The 19572-nt window shown below is 37.1% G+C and overlaps 1 protein-coding gene across 2 annotated transcripts in view; it reads right to left on the reverse strand.

Moving 5' to 3' along the window:
- Window positions 1-3362: 3362 nt before the first annotated feature.
- Window positions 3363-19572, reverse strand: part of LOC135471659 (transportin-1-like) — a 37802-nt gene continuing 21592 nt past the window's right edge. Inside the window, exons 7-23 of one of the 2 annotated variants that reach the window (XM_064750970.1) lie at window positions 19345-19524; window positions 18987-19100; window positions 18733-18796; window positions 17775-17927; window positions 17244-17416; window positions 16711-16860; window positions 15983-16057; window positions 15532-15618; window positions 15022-15129; window positions 14542-14700; window positions 13787-13874; window positions 13264-13362; window positions 12735-12830; window positions 9096-9171; window positions 6903-7077; window positions 6427-6549; window positions 3363-5882 (exon numbers count right to left, since the gene is read on the reverse strand). In XM_064750970.1, coding sequence (XP_064607040.1) covers window positions 6442-6549; window positions 6903-7077; window positions 9096-9171; window positions 12735-12830; window positions 13264-13362; window positions 13787-13874; window positions 14542-14700; window positions 15022-15129; window positions 15532-15618; window positions 15983-16057; window positions 16711-16860; window positions 17244-17416; window positions 17775-17927; window positions 18733-18796; window positions 18987-19100; window positions 19345-19524 — 1905 coding nt within the window. In that variant the 3' untranslated portion in view covers window positions 3363-5882; window positions 6427-6441. Of the gene's footprint in view, window positions 5883-6426; window positions 6550-6902; window positions 7078-9095; window positions 9172-12734; window positions 12831-13263; window positions 13363-13786; window positions 13890-14541; window positions 14701-15021; window positions 15130-15531; window positions 15619-15982; window positions 16058-16710; window positions 16861-17243; window positions 17417-17774; window positions 17928-18732; window positions 18797-18986; window positions 19101-19344; window positions 19525-19572 lie in introns of both variants that reach the window. The other variant, XM_064750969.1, reaches the window with a different exon arrangement.

A 19572-nucleotide genomic window follows, 5' to 3' on the forward strand; every position in this document is an offset into this window, starting at 1 on the left:
AAGAACACTACAATGAGACGAATGCATGTGATGGCAGTTTGTTCTGATGCAACCCTTATGACACACAAATGATAAGTTTGCTTGTGCGCGATTTAGTAAAAAAAAATTTTTTAGTAGAAAAAAAAGTAGTACTAGCCAAGTGAAGTGTCAAAATCACAAGCCAGATCGCTCATGCAGCGAGTTAATATTATACCTACACTTTCGTTAAACAAAGAGGTACTTCATTGATGAAAGCATGACGCCATAAAATCTGAAGCGGTATACTGTTCTAGATGCATGTATGCTATATATGTGGTACCCTGAGTGTTCGTCATAATAGCTAAAATTATGACATTTCCCGACTAATCCATTCTCAAAATTAACAGTCCACATCTACCCATGGCGTACAGATTCCCAGATAAAGGTTCCTGCCCGTCTGAAGCAGCCATTAGCTGCAAAACTACACCTAAAGCCGATCAGTATCAGATGCTGAACGGACCCAGAACGACAGGGTAATGACTCATCCAATTTGTCGGTAGACAAGACGCCTGAGAAAAGGACAAGAAGCTCATGGCCACGTGCTTGGACCCCAACTCAGAGGTCAGTCAGGAGCAACTCCTGGACCGACATCAGGCTTGAAGAAGGACAATGTCAGACACAGAGCAAAATCTTCCAGGAAACACTGGCTTTCAATGTCACATGACACTAGGATCAATTGAGGCGAAGCGTCCAGTATCTTGCATCGTTCAGCAAATTCCCAAACTTCATCTTAAGACCGGTTTGTAGAATGATTTGTTTTATTTACATATTCGTTTTTCATTCTGTTTATAACTCGATTTGTTGAAATAAATTATAAAAAAACAGTTCGTATAAGAATACATGTATATGTTCATTTATGACTAAATTTAGACTATACCTTTTAACATGCAGCTAGTGAATAGTAAAGCTGTAGTTCATAACTTTAGTGTACAGTCGCGGAACACAAATGTTTTTACCAACAATGCATACCCCCCCCCCCCCCCCCCCCCCCCCCTCCTTGGTATGGGTACCGACATTTTCAATGTATACACAATCTTTTATTTCAAAAGCAATTGCTTAATTTGAGCAGTCTCCATTCTGTAAATTGGGGCAAAATGCTATACCGGTCTGCACATTGGCCTGTAATTAAAAGAAATTCATGCTTTTCAATCTGTGATTGATGGTGTTATTACTATATATTCAACTTCAAAAATGTTCAGAAAGATGGGTTGTGGAGATGGAATCATCTGGGTTGCTGTTACAATGGTGATATCTTGCGTTGCTTCTTATATATTCCTCCACCCCAATGCTACTGGTACAACGTTGAACCCTAAGCACTAACTGACCAATGCTAGTGATATATCACTTGATAATGCTGCATGGATTTAGCCGGCTTCCATATAACGTTTAACTTCTTGCCGTAGATTAATAGCCTGCAATAAGTTGACCTGTGGAATGGGGCATAACTCTTACTCCACCTCCCAAGTGGGAATGAAAATATCAGACATTGGACATCTCTATACAGTGAAGGCTAAGGGGCGATCAGTACTTACATACATGTATGCCTTGATGTCTGTATAAATGTTGAATAATGCAACGCTTGGTTTGTCATACCCTGGTACCAACCCTACAGTGTAATCAGAAGCCTGGTTTAGGCCTACTTCTTGAATTCCAAGTCTTACAAAGTTAGTTGTAATGCTTTCTCTGTTAAATTGAGCTACATTTGCGAAGGTTTTACATTTACATTTCTAGAGTTCATCTTGTGGTCAATTCAGCATAAAATAACTGTCTGCAGAGTTGTGTCCTTACAGGCGGGAGCATAAAAACCTATCTCCGTCTTCTTCTTGGGGCATAATAATGGCTTTAAATCAGTTTTCCTCGAGGGCCCAGGCCCCGGGATCACGAAGCGATCCTTTGACAAAATTTCACATCACTTTGGTAATTTCAAATGTAACAAGGTCAAAATATTGCTTGACAACGTAAATTCTACAAATGTTATTGCGCAACAAATTTCAGCTGAAATACGGGAAAGAATATACCCAATTTAATGATTAAAACTTTGACTTAAGTCTAAGATCGCTTCATGATCCCGGGAGCCTGATCAGTCCGGAAACCAAGTAATACCACAGCTTTACACGTTCATATATTGGACTTTCACATTACTGTAAGTAAACTGCAGTTCATAACGTTAAACTGCAAACGTTTGGTTTCAACACTAAGAAGTCATTGCCTCGGGTAACCTGATAGTTAGTGAAAAAAATGGATTGGTGGACAATGGCTGCGAGGAGTAATTTGCTTTATACAAGAGCTGCGCCAACATGCCGTTAGAAATGAATTGACAACACAACCAACAGGCTTCACGAATACTACATTTGTTTTTTAACAATTTCTTAATAGCCAACTGTAAAACAATTCTGCTGTAACAGATAAAAAAAAATTTAGAATTCATTCATTGACGATATGTTATACCGAAACATGTACACTGTAAAATAATTTAAAATCTGGCACGGTCAGAAACAGGGATAGGAGTGAAGTCGATATCAGTTTAGGTAACGGGTATTGTTCGCCATCAAATCATACTGAACTCTGCCCTATATTCAGAATGCCACATTTTTTTTAAAAAAATAATTATGACCTTACCCGAAGCAGCGAGTTCTTGGCATTGAAATAAAGTTTAAGCAGGCTGCAAAACATTACGAATTAAAAAATGGTTTTAACTTCATTTTCTTTGCCAGAATATGAATCTCCAAAATATCTATGAAAAGCTTGTGTTAGTAGGACTAAAGGCACGTTTGGATGCGAGTATGACAGGTTTTACAGATAGGTAAATATAACCAACTAGACTATAGTTCTGTCTATTCCAGAATACCAAGAAGAGGAACCAACAAACATTTTGTCCCAGGTCTTTGAAGTTTATTTTACCTAGCATGCAAGTAAAACCATATTATCTTAATCATGCACCGTAACAATCGGTATCAACAGTATAACATTTCTAGTAAAAGCGTCGAGCAGCCATGTGCTTATTGATCTACAGGTACAACGATAAAGCCACAAAAAGAGCGAGAGGTTCGACTTCTTCTCCAATCGAGAGCTACGGCTTCCAGTTTATGAGCCGATCAAGTAGTGTACCTAAGAACGGCTTATGGAACTTCCAAAAAGTGGTATTTTACAGAACAACTAATAGTCTCATAAGCAATCCGGGTCATATGGCCGCAGACATGAATCTGTTAAGAATTTGTTTTGATGACTTAATACTTATCCCGAGAAATATAATTATAGCCCACCCCGACACCCCATGACACCAGCCAGCACCCTGTTCTAAATCCCACCCCGTCCCACCCAATAGCCCGATACCCTCCCCTCCCCATCTTAACGTACACGTCTACACCCAATCCCGCACCCACGCCACGATTATACACTCATACCCATCCATTTCACTAACACAGACTATAACATTGAGCTTCCGAAGAGCCGGATAACATGTGGTAATGTAGACGGACGCTATCCGTTGAGCTATGTGTTCGTGAGGTACATGGACACATGGAGAATAAGGCTAACAGAAAGTACCTTACCACGCACACCAATGGACAGAGTAACACAACCTACGATCAACGCAAGGCACATACATTACATGGTTGAAATGGAGTTCCTCGTCTATATGCATCTTCATACGATCCAGCCTTATGTTTTGATTTGCAATTAAGTATCTACATTGATTTAGTCCCTTAAGAGAAAATAGCACAAGTATCTAGAGCTGCAGTTTTTTTTTTAACATCACAATAAAAGGGGTCAAACTATACATATATAGACATACTAAAGGCTGCCACATCCTGTTGTAAAGGTCTGAAGAAGGCAGGCCGTAACCTGTTAACGGTATTCTTTTCTCATAGTCATTCCCCAAAATTTATTTTGGTTCTCCCACTATAACACTAGGCTGTAATTTAATATCCCTATCTCCAGTACAGTGCTAGAGACGACTGTTTCTTAGAATTGCGTAATATGTAAAGTCTTGCCCATCTTAAATAGCCTACATATCAAGGAGAGTTACAAACGCAAGACACAAGCACAGAGAGAAAGTGAAAAAAAAAAAAACAAAGAAAGAAAAGAAAAATTAGATAACAATAAATACATCAAAATAATTCTAATAAAATAACAGGCTGATGGCAATGTACGCTTAATAAAAGAGCTGCCACTACTGCAATGTACACGTAGATTAATCAGCGTCCAGGCGTAACCCGGAAACAGTCCACCGGAAGTAGCATGAATGCCACAAGCCACCAATCTCACGTTTGGACACATCTACGGACAATCTCTTCTGGAATCCTTACCCTCCTTTACACCATATTGTAAATTATATTGATAAAATTCACCGAATCAAAGTCTTAATCCACATATACTCTCACTCCATTGGAATCCCTTAATCACTGTTTAAAGGTTCTTTCCTCTGTTAACTTAAGTTGTGGACATGTAATTGTTCGTTGTTCACCAGTCCCATAAATCGTTGATGAGCGCTTAGTGCATGCATGAAATCAGTTTTCCTGCAAACTGACCTACATTTAAAACTAGGATAACTAGTATGAAGGACACATTTGTGACTTTGGTTCCTTGTAATCACACAAACACATCAAATGCAGTCTTCTGTCACCGAAGGACTTGAAGCTCAAAGATCCATTTGTAGTCTGTATTCCTGTTGAAAGGATGACCTTGGGAAACAGTTGTGTTCCTCGCCTCTGGATTTCCTGAGAAATAGCATTGTCTTCTCAGAATAACAGGATCACTCAGTTGTCCTTTTTAACCAGCTTCAGCTGATGACTCGTTTCAATTTCAAAGCAGCACTTTAAGGCATTGAAAAATGTAGCTCACACGAAAGTTTCACACTCTGGAGTTTCCACTGGAGTGGACAAATAGCTGTTGGCTGCTTTCCACAATCTGGTCTCACGGACTTCATTATACATAACACTATATTATTCTGCCTCTTGAGAAAGACATCTCACTTGAGATATACTCAAGATGCACTCCATGTGGTATTGTTATTGAGTTACCCACATTGTGCCCAAGAGCAAAAATTACAACTGGTCTAGATATCCATATGGGTATTAAATAGGCAGCTGTAGACATGGACAATACTTGGAAGGATGACGCAAGATGACAACATTTTATGTACTGGGCTAAAAATTAAGAGCATATAGCTCCCTAGTAGATCATGATTCCTTACACTAAAATTCACTGACAGAGATTACCCTGCCCAACCCACTAGATAGGGTGCCAGTGCCCAACCAACCACACCCCCAAGCTACAACCCCTGTATAGGGAATGTCACGACCCTCATCAAGGACACCTAGGTGTTAAGGGGTGTCTGAGAAAATGGCCCTGGCGTTGTCAAGATTTTTGCAACAATGCCGACTTCTGGGCTAGGTCGATGACTCCCTAAGCGAGCATATAAGTGCTGAATCCCCTTGTCATGATGATTAATATATACTCTAACAATCCCTCGAGAGGAGAAAATGCTTTTGGGACCATTATTGATAAGGGTGGACACGGATACATGCATTAACTGTCATGCACACAATGGGTCTAAACAAGTTAATTAGGCTCCCACCCGATGTCACCTCCCACCCATTTCCGCGATGAAACAAGCCTCAGCTTGTGTGTACGCTATATGGCCAGCCCACCCTGTGCTATGGGCTGCCAATGGTTTAGGCTAAAAAACCCTGCCCCTTTAAGTTCAGGCTGTCAGTTCCACGTAACCCCTGGGTGATGCCTCAGCCCTGAGGGGTGCCGCTTCAGCCGAGTCCCCTCCCCCACCGCCAATCCCGCCTGGCCCGGTGTGAAGCTCGACAGTGGAGACTACTCGCACGTCAGCTTAGATCCCTTTGCCCCCATACCTGAAATCATGACAAAATAAGACATAGTTCACATTTTCGTTTTGATAGTGTTTACATTTCAAGTTTTATAAATATACTAATCTTGAATGGAAATTGTCTGGTATATGGGTAAAGAAAATTGCACAGAGTTTACAACACAGAATTCAGACAAAAGAAGCAGGGTTGAAAGAGCCAAACTCATAGGCCAAGAAAAATAGCTTGACTACAGCAGTGTAAATTACTTGAACATCAAAGGCTCCTCTAAAATTTACATGTGCATCTACATTTTCAGCATTTCGGACAGATCCACTTATATTTAAGAAATGTTGCTCAGTCTCAAATGTCTCTCACATTATAAAAGGTGACACAGGTAAACAATGTTTTTGGGTGCAGGGATTTATCATTTCTGCTCTCGGTTAATAATACACATAATTTGCTCTTACCCCAAGTCCTATGTACTGACGTCGCTCATATTGCAAAAAGTGTTTGATATTTGTATTTAGTGACGAAATTTCTGACCAACAGAAAACTATTTTGATAGTCTTGTTCAGTATGAGTCTCTTACCAGGCCAGGTTAAGCTCACACCCCGTAGTGGACAGCAAGCCTTTCCCTCAATGGCTGGGGAAACTGGTCAGAGAACTTCTGCCAACTTTCATCACCCACCTGGGCTTTGAATCCGTGGAGGATCTGAAACAAAAAAGTTGTGAGAGTTTCTTCATGATACAATGTAATGAAGCCTGCTGGATTTCAATATCCTGAAATCCAAGTCTTTCCCTAGTCAGTAAAGTCAAATGAAAAAAGTGTTCAGGTAACAATGAGGTGACTTTGTACCCTTTATCCCAAAATCATCAAAACGCCCTATTTTTCCAACACCAAACCCTGCTAAATTCTTCGTTTCATTCATAACCTATATATGGATGGTCAATATGTATGCATGCTTTTATTACTCTTACAGTTGACCAACATTAACTAGCCAACGGATGAAATCTAAAAAATACCTAGAAATTACACATCCAACTTACTGACAACTCTGAACTTACTCTTTGGAACATTTCCTTGAGGTCTTCCTTTGGATGCATCCAGGAAGCCACAGCATCACAGAAAAAGATAAAATCATGGACTACACCTCCGGGATTTACACTGATCATATTGCAGACACCACGAAAGGCGGAGTCCTTTTCCTCGTTGTCACGGATATTCCGCAGTGAGGTGCACCTAATTAAACAAAAGCAAATAAACATATAGCGTGCAGCAGCTATGGCAAAGCAAATGATTCAAATAAATTATCACAAAAACCAAGAATTACTAACAGAAACTGAGCCATGTGTTCGTAATAATGGAGGGGGGGGGAGATAGCATTCCGAATTTTACACTTAGCTGTTAGTACTCACAAGCAGACAAACAGTACACGGCCCAAAACACTCAATATCTGTTACGGTGACAGAACACGTCAATATTCTGATTAGTACAACTGCTGCTAACTTCAAATTTTCATTTTTATCATTCGTTATTTCATAGTATGAAAATACTTTATCACTTTTACTTTAGTAACTGTTGAACTGATTGCTGCAAGCTGATCTTATAGCACTAATTGGCAGGAAGGGCATACAGATGATTTAACTATGTCTAAATCAACTGAAAAAGAGTGATCCACCTCTCTTCCCTTAAAGCCTGGTTTAACACTTAAATCCGTCAAACAAAATGAAGTCTCCAACCCCTTTTGTGTGCACTTTGGTCACAATTGTAAGATGTCTTTACTACATTTTGCACTTAATATGGGAAAGATACAGTACAGATGCAAACCCAAGTTCATTACCTTTATTTAATTGCTGCCATCATTTTACTGTATTAATTGCATTCATTTCAAGATTTAGCTACATTCATTTTTATTTTGATGTCAGTTTTTTTTTTGTTTTTTTTCGTGAAACGAAAGCCTAAATTGGAACATTTTACTATCCAGTTATCAACAAGGCCAAAACGACCATGGCCAAAATTTATTTAATCAAAGATGCACAAAACAGCCACATTCACATATGTTACACATTAAAGTTACTGGTATAACATTTAGCACTGTCATGTTTAAAATATAAACAAAACTACCATTCCATTAGACAGCTCATTTCAGGCACAAAAATGATTTGAGCATTTTTGACAATCAGGTTGGTATTTCACGCACGTGAATATGTTTACAACAAATCAGAAGCCAGGTTATTGCAGACTTGACCACAGTGTTAGTGATATACATAGAGTGGAACAGAAGTGAGATCTACCCCACCTGCAAATCACACATATGCTGAACAATACAAAACATTAACAATCACGAACCTACACTTCTACAGCCATATTCCATCGGTGGATTAAAATAAATAAAATACGTGCCTTCACCAGCAGAAAAATGTTAACAATAGACCATCACTGGTTGACAGGGTTGTTTCAGGTGTTTCGCCTTACATTATGACTTTTGACTTTTGCTTTGCTTCACCAGCTAGAGCCAATATCAACAGCTGAGTGGCTTTACAAAGAACTGCAAAGCACAATGCATGTGAATGATGTCATCAGAATCTGATGCCTAAACCACATCACATTATGTTCAAACATATACATGTATTTGTTTTGACGAGCATGTTCACTGCTTACATAGATTTCTTAGGAAGGCATTAACCAGTTTGGACTCAAAACTTATTCTTTTCTTTCAGGTAATATCAAGGCTAGACCGAAAGTAGATCCAATGACTTTGATGCATTACATGAGTATTCTCACTACATTCCTATTATAGTTGAAACACAAACTTTACTAATAGTGAAATAAATGTTTTGATGTAAGAGTTGAAAGAAACATTTTTTTAATCAGGGAAAATTTTTCAAAAATACAAATCCTCCGACGTCCATGGCTGCAATTGTCTTTTGTGGGGGGAAAATGCCACACTTGGATATATTACAAATTCACAACAGGATCTGCAGGTAGGGTATAATGATAGGACTCCACAAATACGGCTAACAAATATTTCACAGATAGAGATTTATATACAAACAAAAAAGATTACAAAAAAATAAAAATAAAGAAATAAAACTGAAAAATTCCCCAATTACACAAAGAAAGTAATAGATCAAAATTTATTAAAACTTGTTTCATTTTCAAAGAAGTGAGAGAAATGGAGCAGAAGTTTTTAAAAAAAGATATAAAACCCAGAAACTAAAAAGTTTGAAAAAAAGAGAAATGAAGTTTTTACACACCACTGTCTGATAAACTGCTGTAACATAGGGGCCACCTCCTGTGGACAGACTAAGCCAAGGCGGCCAATTGTTATGGCTATTACCATGGAAACGAGACGAGGAGGCGGGAAGAGCAAATATAAGGGAAGAAAAACAGAGAAGACAACAAATCAACATAAACGTACAGGCAAATAAAATATCTTGTCATCAAGATATAAAACATAGTACCAAAACTTCATAGTATCTGCTGGTCTTAACAATAAAAACCCAAAACATACAAATGTATATATATATATATATATGTACATATATGTATAAGGCAACAACCCAACACGTACATGTAAATAAATATACAGTGGCAGACTCCGGTTAACAAATAAAAAATGTCTGGTTCCCAACTGATAATTGAGCCCCAAAATCCACTGGCTGCTATGCAGACAACAACAGCGAGTAAAGACAAGATGTCAAAGACATGGAGCTTAACACTAAATTTCTAGCTCGCTACTGCTAGGTGCTTCACTAAAACAACAACAACATGACAATATCAGTGCACTCAAGATGCAGAACAGGGCCTCCAGTTCTGGCTGCAAAACAGGTAACATGATTTCAATAACACACACAACTTGTAACGTGAAGAAACCCCGTGGCAGAAACAGATATAATCAGTATATAATGCAAGGGAGATAACTGGAATCCTGTGTTTATATCATTTCACCAGATGTTTAAAAAATAAAAAGAATAAATAGTGTTCTCCCTACTGCAAGGTTAACTTACTTGAATCTACAAGTCTACATGCAGATTGTCAAAGTATGGCTATTAGTAAATAACTCTGACATCATGTAATACTACAAACCTGATGAAGTTTCCAAATATTGGGAAATATTATTAAACCTGAAATTGGATACTGATACAACTCAGCAATGGTACAAATACATGCGTATTGTAGATGCTGATGTCTGCTTACATATTTAAACCCTTATCCATCGTAAACAGAATTACCTCCCTTGAAACATTCTAACTGATCAACATTCAGAGAATAGATGCTCTTTGTCAGGTAGAAGTGGAGGCCCTATCCCTGCATAACACCAGCTCTATCTGAAAGCCAGACTGTGAAGTATCTATGGGAATCTTATTACTGGTTTATAACTAGGAAATTTGGAAATGACAATCCTGAGCTACAAAACAAATGTGTGTTAAAGAAGAAAGAATGTGGTAACTTCATCTTAAGTTCGTCCCTTGTGAAGTCAATGTTCTCATGACAGAGGTGCCTTAAAATAAAAGATGTTATGTGATACAAATCCCCAACACCCCAAGGACAGAGAGTTCACACAATTATTTTATTTATTTTGATGGAATCACCATGATTTTGCAAACTCAACACAATTTCCACCTTTTTTTTCCAAATAACAACTAAAAACATGGCCAACATTGTCATGCAGTTAAAATAAGTTAATGATATAAATTGCAAAATCCCAAGGTAAAACATGGCACCATAAAGAGAAGTCACTGTAATTAGATCACATTAAAATCATATTAAGCCACAAACATACATGTATAAATGACAACTGAGAAAGATGTCTGGGTGTCTTTGAACCACAGATACATACAGAGTGAAACATACTGCTAGCAAAAGTATATTCATTTTACACATTCTTGTAACTTAAATTTGCATACATACATGTATGTGCCAATGCTGAAGATTTTGTGAAGATATACTGCATCTAAAATGTACTAAAATTTATATGTAGGAAAGCATCTTATATTAACTGTATATATTAAGGTCCACTCTAGGAATGTGAAAATCTCACTTTATATTTCCTAATAACTAATTCTCACATACGTTTAACTTCACAAAACCTTAAACAAAGACATTTTATCTTGCAAAAGAAATGAAAAACGAAGAGGGTATTTCAACTGTCTTAGAACACTAAGTGTGACTGATTTTACTTGATAACCCCTGAAATATCTGAATACAATACTGTCATTTGAAATGCATTTGATTATGCAAACTTGTTTAAAAAATATGTGTTAATCTGGCAGATTGCAGGTTTTTTCAACAAGTCCTTACTGTTTTTATTTCCACGGCAAACATCTTCCCAATGTGACAACACACTAACTGCATTTATTTGTTCACTTTCTTGGCACCTTACAAAGCTTGGGAATCAATGCATATCTTCTGCTTTTATTCTATACATTCAGTTGAACAATCAAATAAAATATAAAAAAAACCTACAACTTATGAACTAGAATCGTTGATTTCTTAGTTTTGATTACAACAAAACGAAATCTATCAGATCACCTTTTCCCTGGTTCTAAATCAGTCAGCTCAGGGTGGATATGTGACTAATATTCTCTTCCTTCTCATTGCGATCTGACAGAAATGAATGTTCTACCAGGTGCAATTCATAGAGAAAGGACCATTATTTAACAAGCAAAAAATTTTGAAAAACAGATTTGTGACAAAGAATAAACACACTGTTTTTTCTGTTTCTTTTTTAATAACTGCAAACAACTATATTTAACCCTGAAGCATGTTTAGCTGCTGAACAAAAAGCATTTTCCTTCCTCTCTTTTCTAACATTTAAGAACAAAAACTTTCACATTGGTACTGCATAAAGAAAAGTCACACTAAAACCACCAGGTCCAACCTTGCACAGTGAAAGCAACACAGTGAAAGAGTCTGAGTGTGGCATATGACAGAAAGTAAGACATATGTTATAACAACATCCGAAGGTCAGCTCTAGAACCTTTCCTGTCCTCATAAAACAGTGTACGATGTTACAAAACAAGGACACCAAAACAGGCTGGATGTACAAGATCAATATTTATTACAGATCTTGTGGTCTAATCTTAAAAAACAAATTTAAGAAAAAAGCACATAATAACAATGGTTAGTTACTATTATTCCTCTTTTTAGCCAACAAAAGTTAAAAACTAAGCCATCGTTAAACTATACTCCTTCAGGGTAACCCGACTGACCCTAACAAAATGGGCCCTAGTCTTAAGGTTTCATTGGACTTTTAATGGAATTTCACTGTTAATTTTTTACCCAAGGATAATTTCTTTAAAATACTGATCTTTCTCATTGACCAGAAAAAGAAAAAATCACTACAGATTGACCCTATGTTCTTGAATAGGGTTGGTTTTCCCCCACATTTTTTTTAATGATGGCTTTGAAAGCCAAATAACCTTACATTAAATTTCAACACAAATTAAAATTTTTAACTTTCATGTCTTTAATAGAGGAATAAAAGCAGGTGGGACTGCAAAATAATTTTTCTCCACACTTAGAACAGAGTAAAGTAACTGGTACAAATAAAAACCTGTTAAAAACCAATGTCCTGCCACCAATGACGATGAGATATACCACGACAATCAGCCAGACTGGAAGAAAACAAACAGGGCTGAAATACTGAAGACAATGTGAGTAAGAAACAGTACAAACTATATCATCAGAGCAAAACCATGGTGAACCCATCTACAGGAGAGAGCATGGGACAGGTGGACATTTGGATGGCCAGAGTAACACTTGCATGAAGAAACATATATCACGCAGGTGAAATGGCTTCATTTAAAAAAAAAAAAAATAATAATGTACATACTGTGGAGACTCTCCCAAGGGGTGTTGACAGGTACGTTGAGTGAGGCCCCATGACTTACCTGTATTCTCCAGCAGTGTTTTAGGGGTATTTGAGCGGTTGATGATATCTATGAGTGGACTAAGTACCAGGTTTACATATGGCCGCATGTCTGCACCTGTTGGAAGCAATCATCACACATATATACATGTAGGCTTTATTACACACCTGTGAAACTTGACAAGTTTTTCAAAAGCATCTTATTTGGCACTATCTGTGTAGTCAAAGAAAACATTTCAACGACTTAACCTGTTTCTCTCAATATTAACTTCAGCACATCTTTTAACCATGAGAGCTACATCTAAATATGGATGTACATGCACTTGTATCAGATCAACTTTTCCCCAAGACAGGTGAAGTTAGCCTGCTCAGAGTGGGTATGTCACTGATATTTCTCTTCTTTCTCGTTCCGATCTGACAGAAATGAATGTTCTACCAGGTGCGATTCATAGAGAAAGGTGATAAATACTCACCAGGATGTTCATTTAATATAATATTTCGTTGGTGTTTGGTTTGTGTTTCACTTAATAAATGTATCTTTCACCACTTACCCATCTGCATGGCAATTTCCCCAATTGCCCAAGTAGCATTATTACACACAGATATGAACTCCGGATTCAGGTTAGCTCCAAGTATTGGCATGAAATCACCTGTTTGGAAAATAAAACAGTTACAATGATTCACTCAAATGTAAATGCGGAAAGGTGAAGAAAATAGGAGGTATCTTTTATTTTTATTGATCACTGAACTGAGACATTACGATAACTAGAAGCAGAAGCATAGTCAGACAGTACGAATACCACAACAATCACCAGGCTGTTGTCAACCATCATCTGGTATAATGCTGTCATCATTCAAATGTTCTTTTTTCGTTTTAAAGCAGATTTACATATAGAAAAAAAAATTATAATAAAACAGGAATAAATTAGGCCCACTGTTCATGTCACTATCAATTACATATGTACGTATTTTTTAAACTTCTTATGTCTTACAATTCACAAAAAATAAAAATAAAACATGGTAGTGGAGTTAATATGTCAAATCTTTTCAAGAAAATGAAACATTAAGACTCACCAATACAAGGTTTAACGTGTTGAAAACAGGCCTTTGTTAAATCTCCGAGTAAAGCGAATGAACTTTGTCTCACCTCAGGCATCGGATCCTGTTCAACGCAAGGCTAGATCAGATTTCATTCCCGCACATAACAAAGATTTACATTCAGACCTATACTATCCTACAGTGCAACTAAATCATCAAAAAATATGACTGGATATCAAAGAAGAAGTAAAATCTATGTTGTGATGTTCTCTTGCAAAGGAATGTTGAAGGAAAAAGATACGTTACAACATATAAAGAGTAAATACATAAAGCAGCAGTCCTCTTATCAATTATATTTATTAAGAAATCATTATTTCCTTAAATGCAGAATTAACAAATCCAGAAAGTGTTTTTGTAGTTACCATGAATGCAAAATACACACAAAAATGATAATAGTTCCTACGCAAAAAGTTCATAAAAATTTCCTGTGTAGGCCCACGAGTACAACTGTAGGTACCCTAATTAATTCTTCAACCCTTTCAACAACCATAACCATATTGCATATTGGGATCAATATTTGAAAACATTCTGAGAAAATTTGGGGATGGGGGAGGTAGAGAAATAATCTGCACAGTTTTATGAAGTTTGCATCTTTAGTGACACAAACAAACTCATTTTTGGTATCATTTACACAATAAGTGTATGCATAAACTCCAATGGGGCAAAAAGAGCTTTACATAAAGGTTGAAGATTTACAGTATCCAGAATACCTGTACCTGAATTGGCCTTACCTGCATACACTGGAAGAGCAGTTTGAGAATATTACTGTTAGCCACAAGTCCCTCGATGTGCTGTTCCAACCCCTCTGCCAGTCCGCTCAGCAAGTCCAGTGCCACAATCATGAAATCCTTATCTGGAGGGTCGAACTGATCGGGATGGGTCAGGCTTGCCTTAAGTAATTGCAAATCAAAATATACACAACCATTAAAATATGCAGACACATACATACTTGAAGAGCCATAAGAGAAATTCTACAATGCATGATGGCTGCACAAGCATGTGAAACAGCCTGGTTTCCTTGTGGTGAATCCAAATGGAGTTTGAAGAAACAAACCAGGTTTAATTTTCTATCTGAAGATGTTGCACTCAAGAAGACTATTATTCAATTTGGAAAATTATCTCAATGAAATACTCTGAAGCAGATTAGCAACAGGGTCATTACAGACTATTTTAAAAGACAGCTGTCAAAAAGGAAACAGAAAAGAACTTACAAAATTCTGGTGCAAAGTTTGTTCCACTAAAGAAACACAGCGCTGATAAACCGGTTCGCAATATGGCAGGAAACCATTCTGAAGAGCAGTAGCCACACTGGATAAACACTGAAAAATAAAAAGCAGGCTTGAAAGAGGTAAATTTAGATTTACTGTAGTCAAATCATGAATTTTAAACAATAAATGACATTAATGTTTAATCACAGATTACAAGTTTTAAAAAGGTAAGTTAGTAATTTCTCTGCCCACATTTAAAAACTGTAAGCATCAAGAATTTTGTAGACAGAAATCAAACAATAATTTAGGAACAGATTAGTTCTTTTGTTTTTTCTGAATTAACAATTTGCATTTCACCAAATATAATGTATTTTGAGATCTTTACCCATTAACTTATGTATGTCATCTGTAGATACAATAAGTGATAAAGTACACGCTGTACAATGACCGCAGGCATGAGACATTTTTGATCATTAACATGTATCTATAAAAGTTCTTGAACATTTTCTTTACCTCTAGGAGTGGGAACAAGTCTTTGTCCTCATCTTTTAACACATTCCATTTTTGTATCAGTGGTGGCATTAGCATGTTTACATATTCCTGGGAAAACAAATAAGAAAACAATTATACTGAACTGGAATATCTTTGATAATAAGCTTCAGTTTTGTATTTGTTAAAATTGTTTACTTTCATTCTCTTTGCTTTCTAGCTTACAATAACAAAACATTTTAACTCACAACTCCAGGCCATTGCTATTTTGCAAACTGTTTATCTATTTCATTTTTGCTTTACACTGAATTCAAGAATATTTCACTTATACAACAGCGGCCAGCAATATGGTGAGAGGAAACTCATCACTCTGGAAACTCACAGCAACTGCACTGTTAAGAGGCTCCTGGGTATTCTGCAAATGAAGTGTAGCCTTACAAACACTATAATTTATCTACATGGGTAAATTACTTACAGGTTTATTGAGATGGTGACCAACAGAGTCTGCCAGAGTTCCAATTGCATCATAGAGTATGAGCAAATTCTTGTGCTAATGAGGCAAAAACAGATCCCAAAAGTTATGTCACATGATTATGAACATCAAACAATAGAAATAAAACGCAGAACATATACTATCCCAAGAAAGCAACACAAAGGTGGCCCATGCTGGTGACACAGGATGCTGAGAAGATGTGACTTCGCTTCATCACTTCAGTTTATTTTTTATCATTCCTGACTTTCTGCACAACTTGGCTGTACATTTAGCTAAAGGAGATTTACCACATGCCTTTTAACCTTGGAATGCTAGCTTCCATATAAAAGTAGATATGTTCTTGGTCATCCTTTTCTCAAATGATTAGATTCACACTGTGACTACTAGTTACTACTGTGAAGATATATGCATCTTTCACAAGTCACATGGCATCACAATTGTGGATATGCTTTATACTATAAGAGGTAATATTCAAATCAGCACAAGTACATCTTATCTATTACTGGCCAGCAGAATTACTTCAGAAATTGACAAAGAATTGTAACACTTGTATTTGAATGCGGTCACATACTGCTTATCTCTTAATCCTGTAAATGTGGTCAGTGCTTCACTTATTTGACTGGTGTTTCACACCATGCTCAAGGATCTTATATGACGGGGGCCAGCATTATGGTGGAAGAAAACCTGGCTCGAAACTGGTCAGTGCTTACCTGATATTTGCTGAAAGCATAGACAAGTGTCTCGAGTATAAAGCTCAGATAAGGGACAAGTTCTGTACACGCTTCTTCCTCCAGGGTTGCAAACGCAGAGCAAGCTGCCTCTTGCACACGCTTGTTCCCATCAAGCACACGTTTTAACAGCTGTATGACAAACAAACATGAATAAATATAAAATAGTTTATACACACAACTTTCTGTTCAGTCAACACTGACTGAACTTAATGCATTATTTAACAAAAAAAATATTTTTACAAACTAGTTCCATATTATTTACTTCAAACAACCAAACACATTAGATGTCAATGCACCTAACTCTAATACTACATAAATGTACTAATCTTAACATAAGTGACATGATCAAATGTGAACGAACATTGCATAATTTTTGTTGCAATGACCTGCAAATCTGGATGAACATCTCAATAAACCACATAATGCATTTTATGCCACTTGAGCATGGCCTACTGCAATTTTCTATTTGTTCTTCAGTGAACAACCACATGGTGAATTAGCTGTGTGATTACCTCTGTCATAAGGGGTTTGAGGTAGAGAAGGTGTGGCTGGCCAACCACCCAGTGAGCATAACGACTGAGTGTCCAGCAGGTGATAGAACGAACAAGGGCCTTCTTGTCAGACAGGCAGCTGATAAGGTATGGGATGAGCTCCGGCAAGTGAGGAATCATTCCATTCATACAACCTGTAAGTGAACAAGACAGTTCAGTTATTCCTTACTGGATTACTGGATTCTGAAGACAATGTCACATAAATATACAATCAACTTTTAACCTGAAAGTTTATTTTCACTATATTTAAGAACTAATTTGGTCTAAATGGGACCTGGTCAACAGATCTTCGTTCTACTTTCACCATTACACCATCCAAGATGTTACAAAATGATTTACACCCCATCCTCCCACCTCCACCAGAACAGTCTTTATAATATTTTTTATACCTTCCGTATGAAATTTGCGCAGTGAAGTAAGCCTTTACAATTGAGAAATGAGTATCATGTGCACTTGAGCCTGGGAAAAAAGTTTAGATCAGTGTGTGTGTACCTTCAGCAATAGCTCCCAAAACAAGTATACCCGACTCCTTAATCTCCCAGTCTGAGTGAAACAGGGTTTCCTTGAGAATGGGCAGCAGAATAGGGAGCAAATCGTCCCTAAATACATTGGCCAAAACATCCAGAGCAGCAGCAGAGCACTTTCCTGTCAAAACATCAATGTGTATCACACATTTCATGAAGGACGACAAAAGATTAAAAAATCAAAAAAAAAGTTTCTAGCTGTTGAAAGACGCATGTTTCTCCGAAACAAGTGAAATGACATGAAATAACAGTGTTAGTCACTGAATGCACAGTAAAAGCCCAATACTTTGGTGAATGAGTAGAAGTTTTTGCTGGTCAGAGTGAAGGTGAACCTTCATTAATGTCCCTACCTTACACAGAACCTGTGCATCAACCTCGAAACATAAAACTCAAGAAATTTTGAAAAATGCTGACCTTTATGTTAGTAAGAAATTGAGCATCAAAAACCTGTGCATTCTTCACAAAAAAAAATGTTTTGAGCAGCTTTAAACAGTAGTTTTAAAAACAATAATCTGATATAGTTCATGGAAGAACAATGTTTTTCATTGGTCAGTCCGCTATATTTATTTATTTGATTGGTGTTTTACACTGTACTCAAGAGTATTTCACTTAAATGACGGCAACCAGCATTATGGTGGGAGGAAACCAGGCAGAGCCCAGGGTAAACCCACGACCATCTGCAGGTTGCTGAAAGTCTGCTATATGTTAATCATACATCTTACTTCAACGCACGAGGAGTTACAGTTTTTTTTCAGCAGAGGTAGAAGGAAACCAAAGGTTCAAAGTTTAAGGATGAATCTACTGTGTGTGACCAGGATGTTTTTAAAGGGAGCTATTCCAGCTCACAGTTTGACTGAGGTGTAAAAGTATAAAAATATTCATGTAGTCAAAAAGGTTGAATTATAACAGAATCATATTATACATACTGAGGTTCCAGTCGGACAAACTGTCATCATCATCATCATACCCATCGTCAGAGCAATCACCATCCTGAAATCATGGAACATACATGTATCAGTAATAGTGTCCTCTCAGATCATAACGTTTCAAAACTCTGAAATTTTAATATCTTTCGGAATTGATCACGATTATAATTATGCTAGACTAACTACATTTCTCCACAGATACATCTGTACCAAAAAGAGCAGTTAAAAGATGTTATAAATGTTTTCATGCTTACATTATTAACATCTTCTCCATCCTGGTGCTTCTGACTGTGAGTTTTAGATTTGTGGAACCGTGGCTTGATATCAGATTCTTTATCTGGTATCATATCATCCTCTTCAATATCACCCTAAACAGAAAAACAAGGAAAAAGGAACTTTTAACACAAATACACATCTTCTGACTCGCATAAAAAGAATGTCCTCCAAAAACCTCATAGAAAGATTGATTGATCCCTACACTTATTAATAATTCCATACATTAAACACACAACTGCCATTAAGACTTACATGGAAAGAACTTTAATGCCTATACTAACTAAAGGTGTCAACAAAACCACTGGTATAATTTATTCTGTGCAGGGCTGGACGTACCTTCAAGAGAATGATGTCTATCTCAGAGTACTTCATGCCCTTTACAAGGATGGGCACAAGCCTCTCAATGTGACTTGTGAGAACTTCTTTACAGATGGGTTGTTCAGCCAGGGAAAGCCAAAACTCACAGGCCTCTAATGACACACCATCATCTGCATCCTGAGTCCTCAACAACATGTACTGTAAAGGCAATAGAAGTATAACTGTAGTGAAATTGCAGATGATGAA

Source organism: Liolophura sinensis, chromosome 7 (assembly GCF_032854445.1).
Source record: "Liolophura sinensis isolate JHLJ2023 chromosome 7, CUHK_Ljap_v2, whole genome shotgun sequence".
Classification (NCBI taxonomy): domain Eukaryota; kingdom Metazoa; phylum Mollusca; class Polyplacophora; order Chitonida; family Chitonidae; genus Liolophura; species Liolophura sinensis.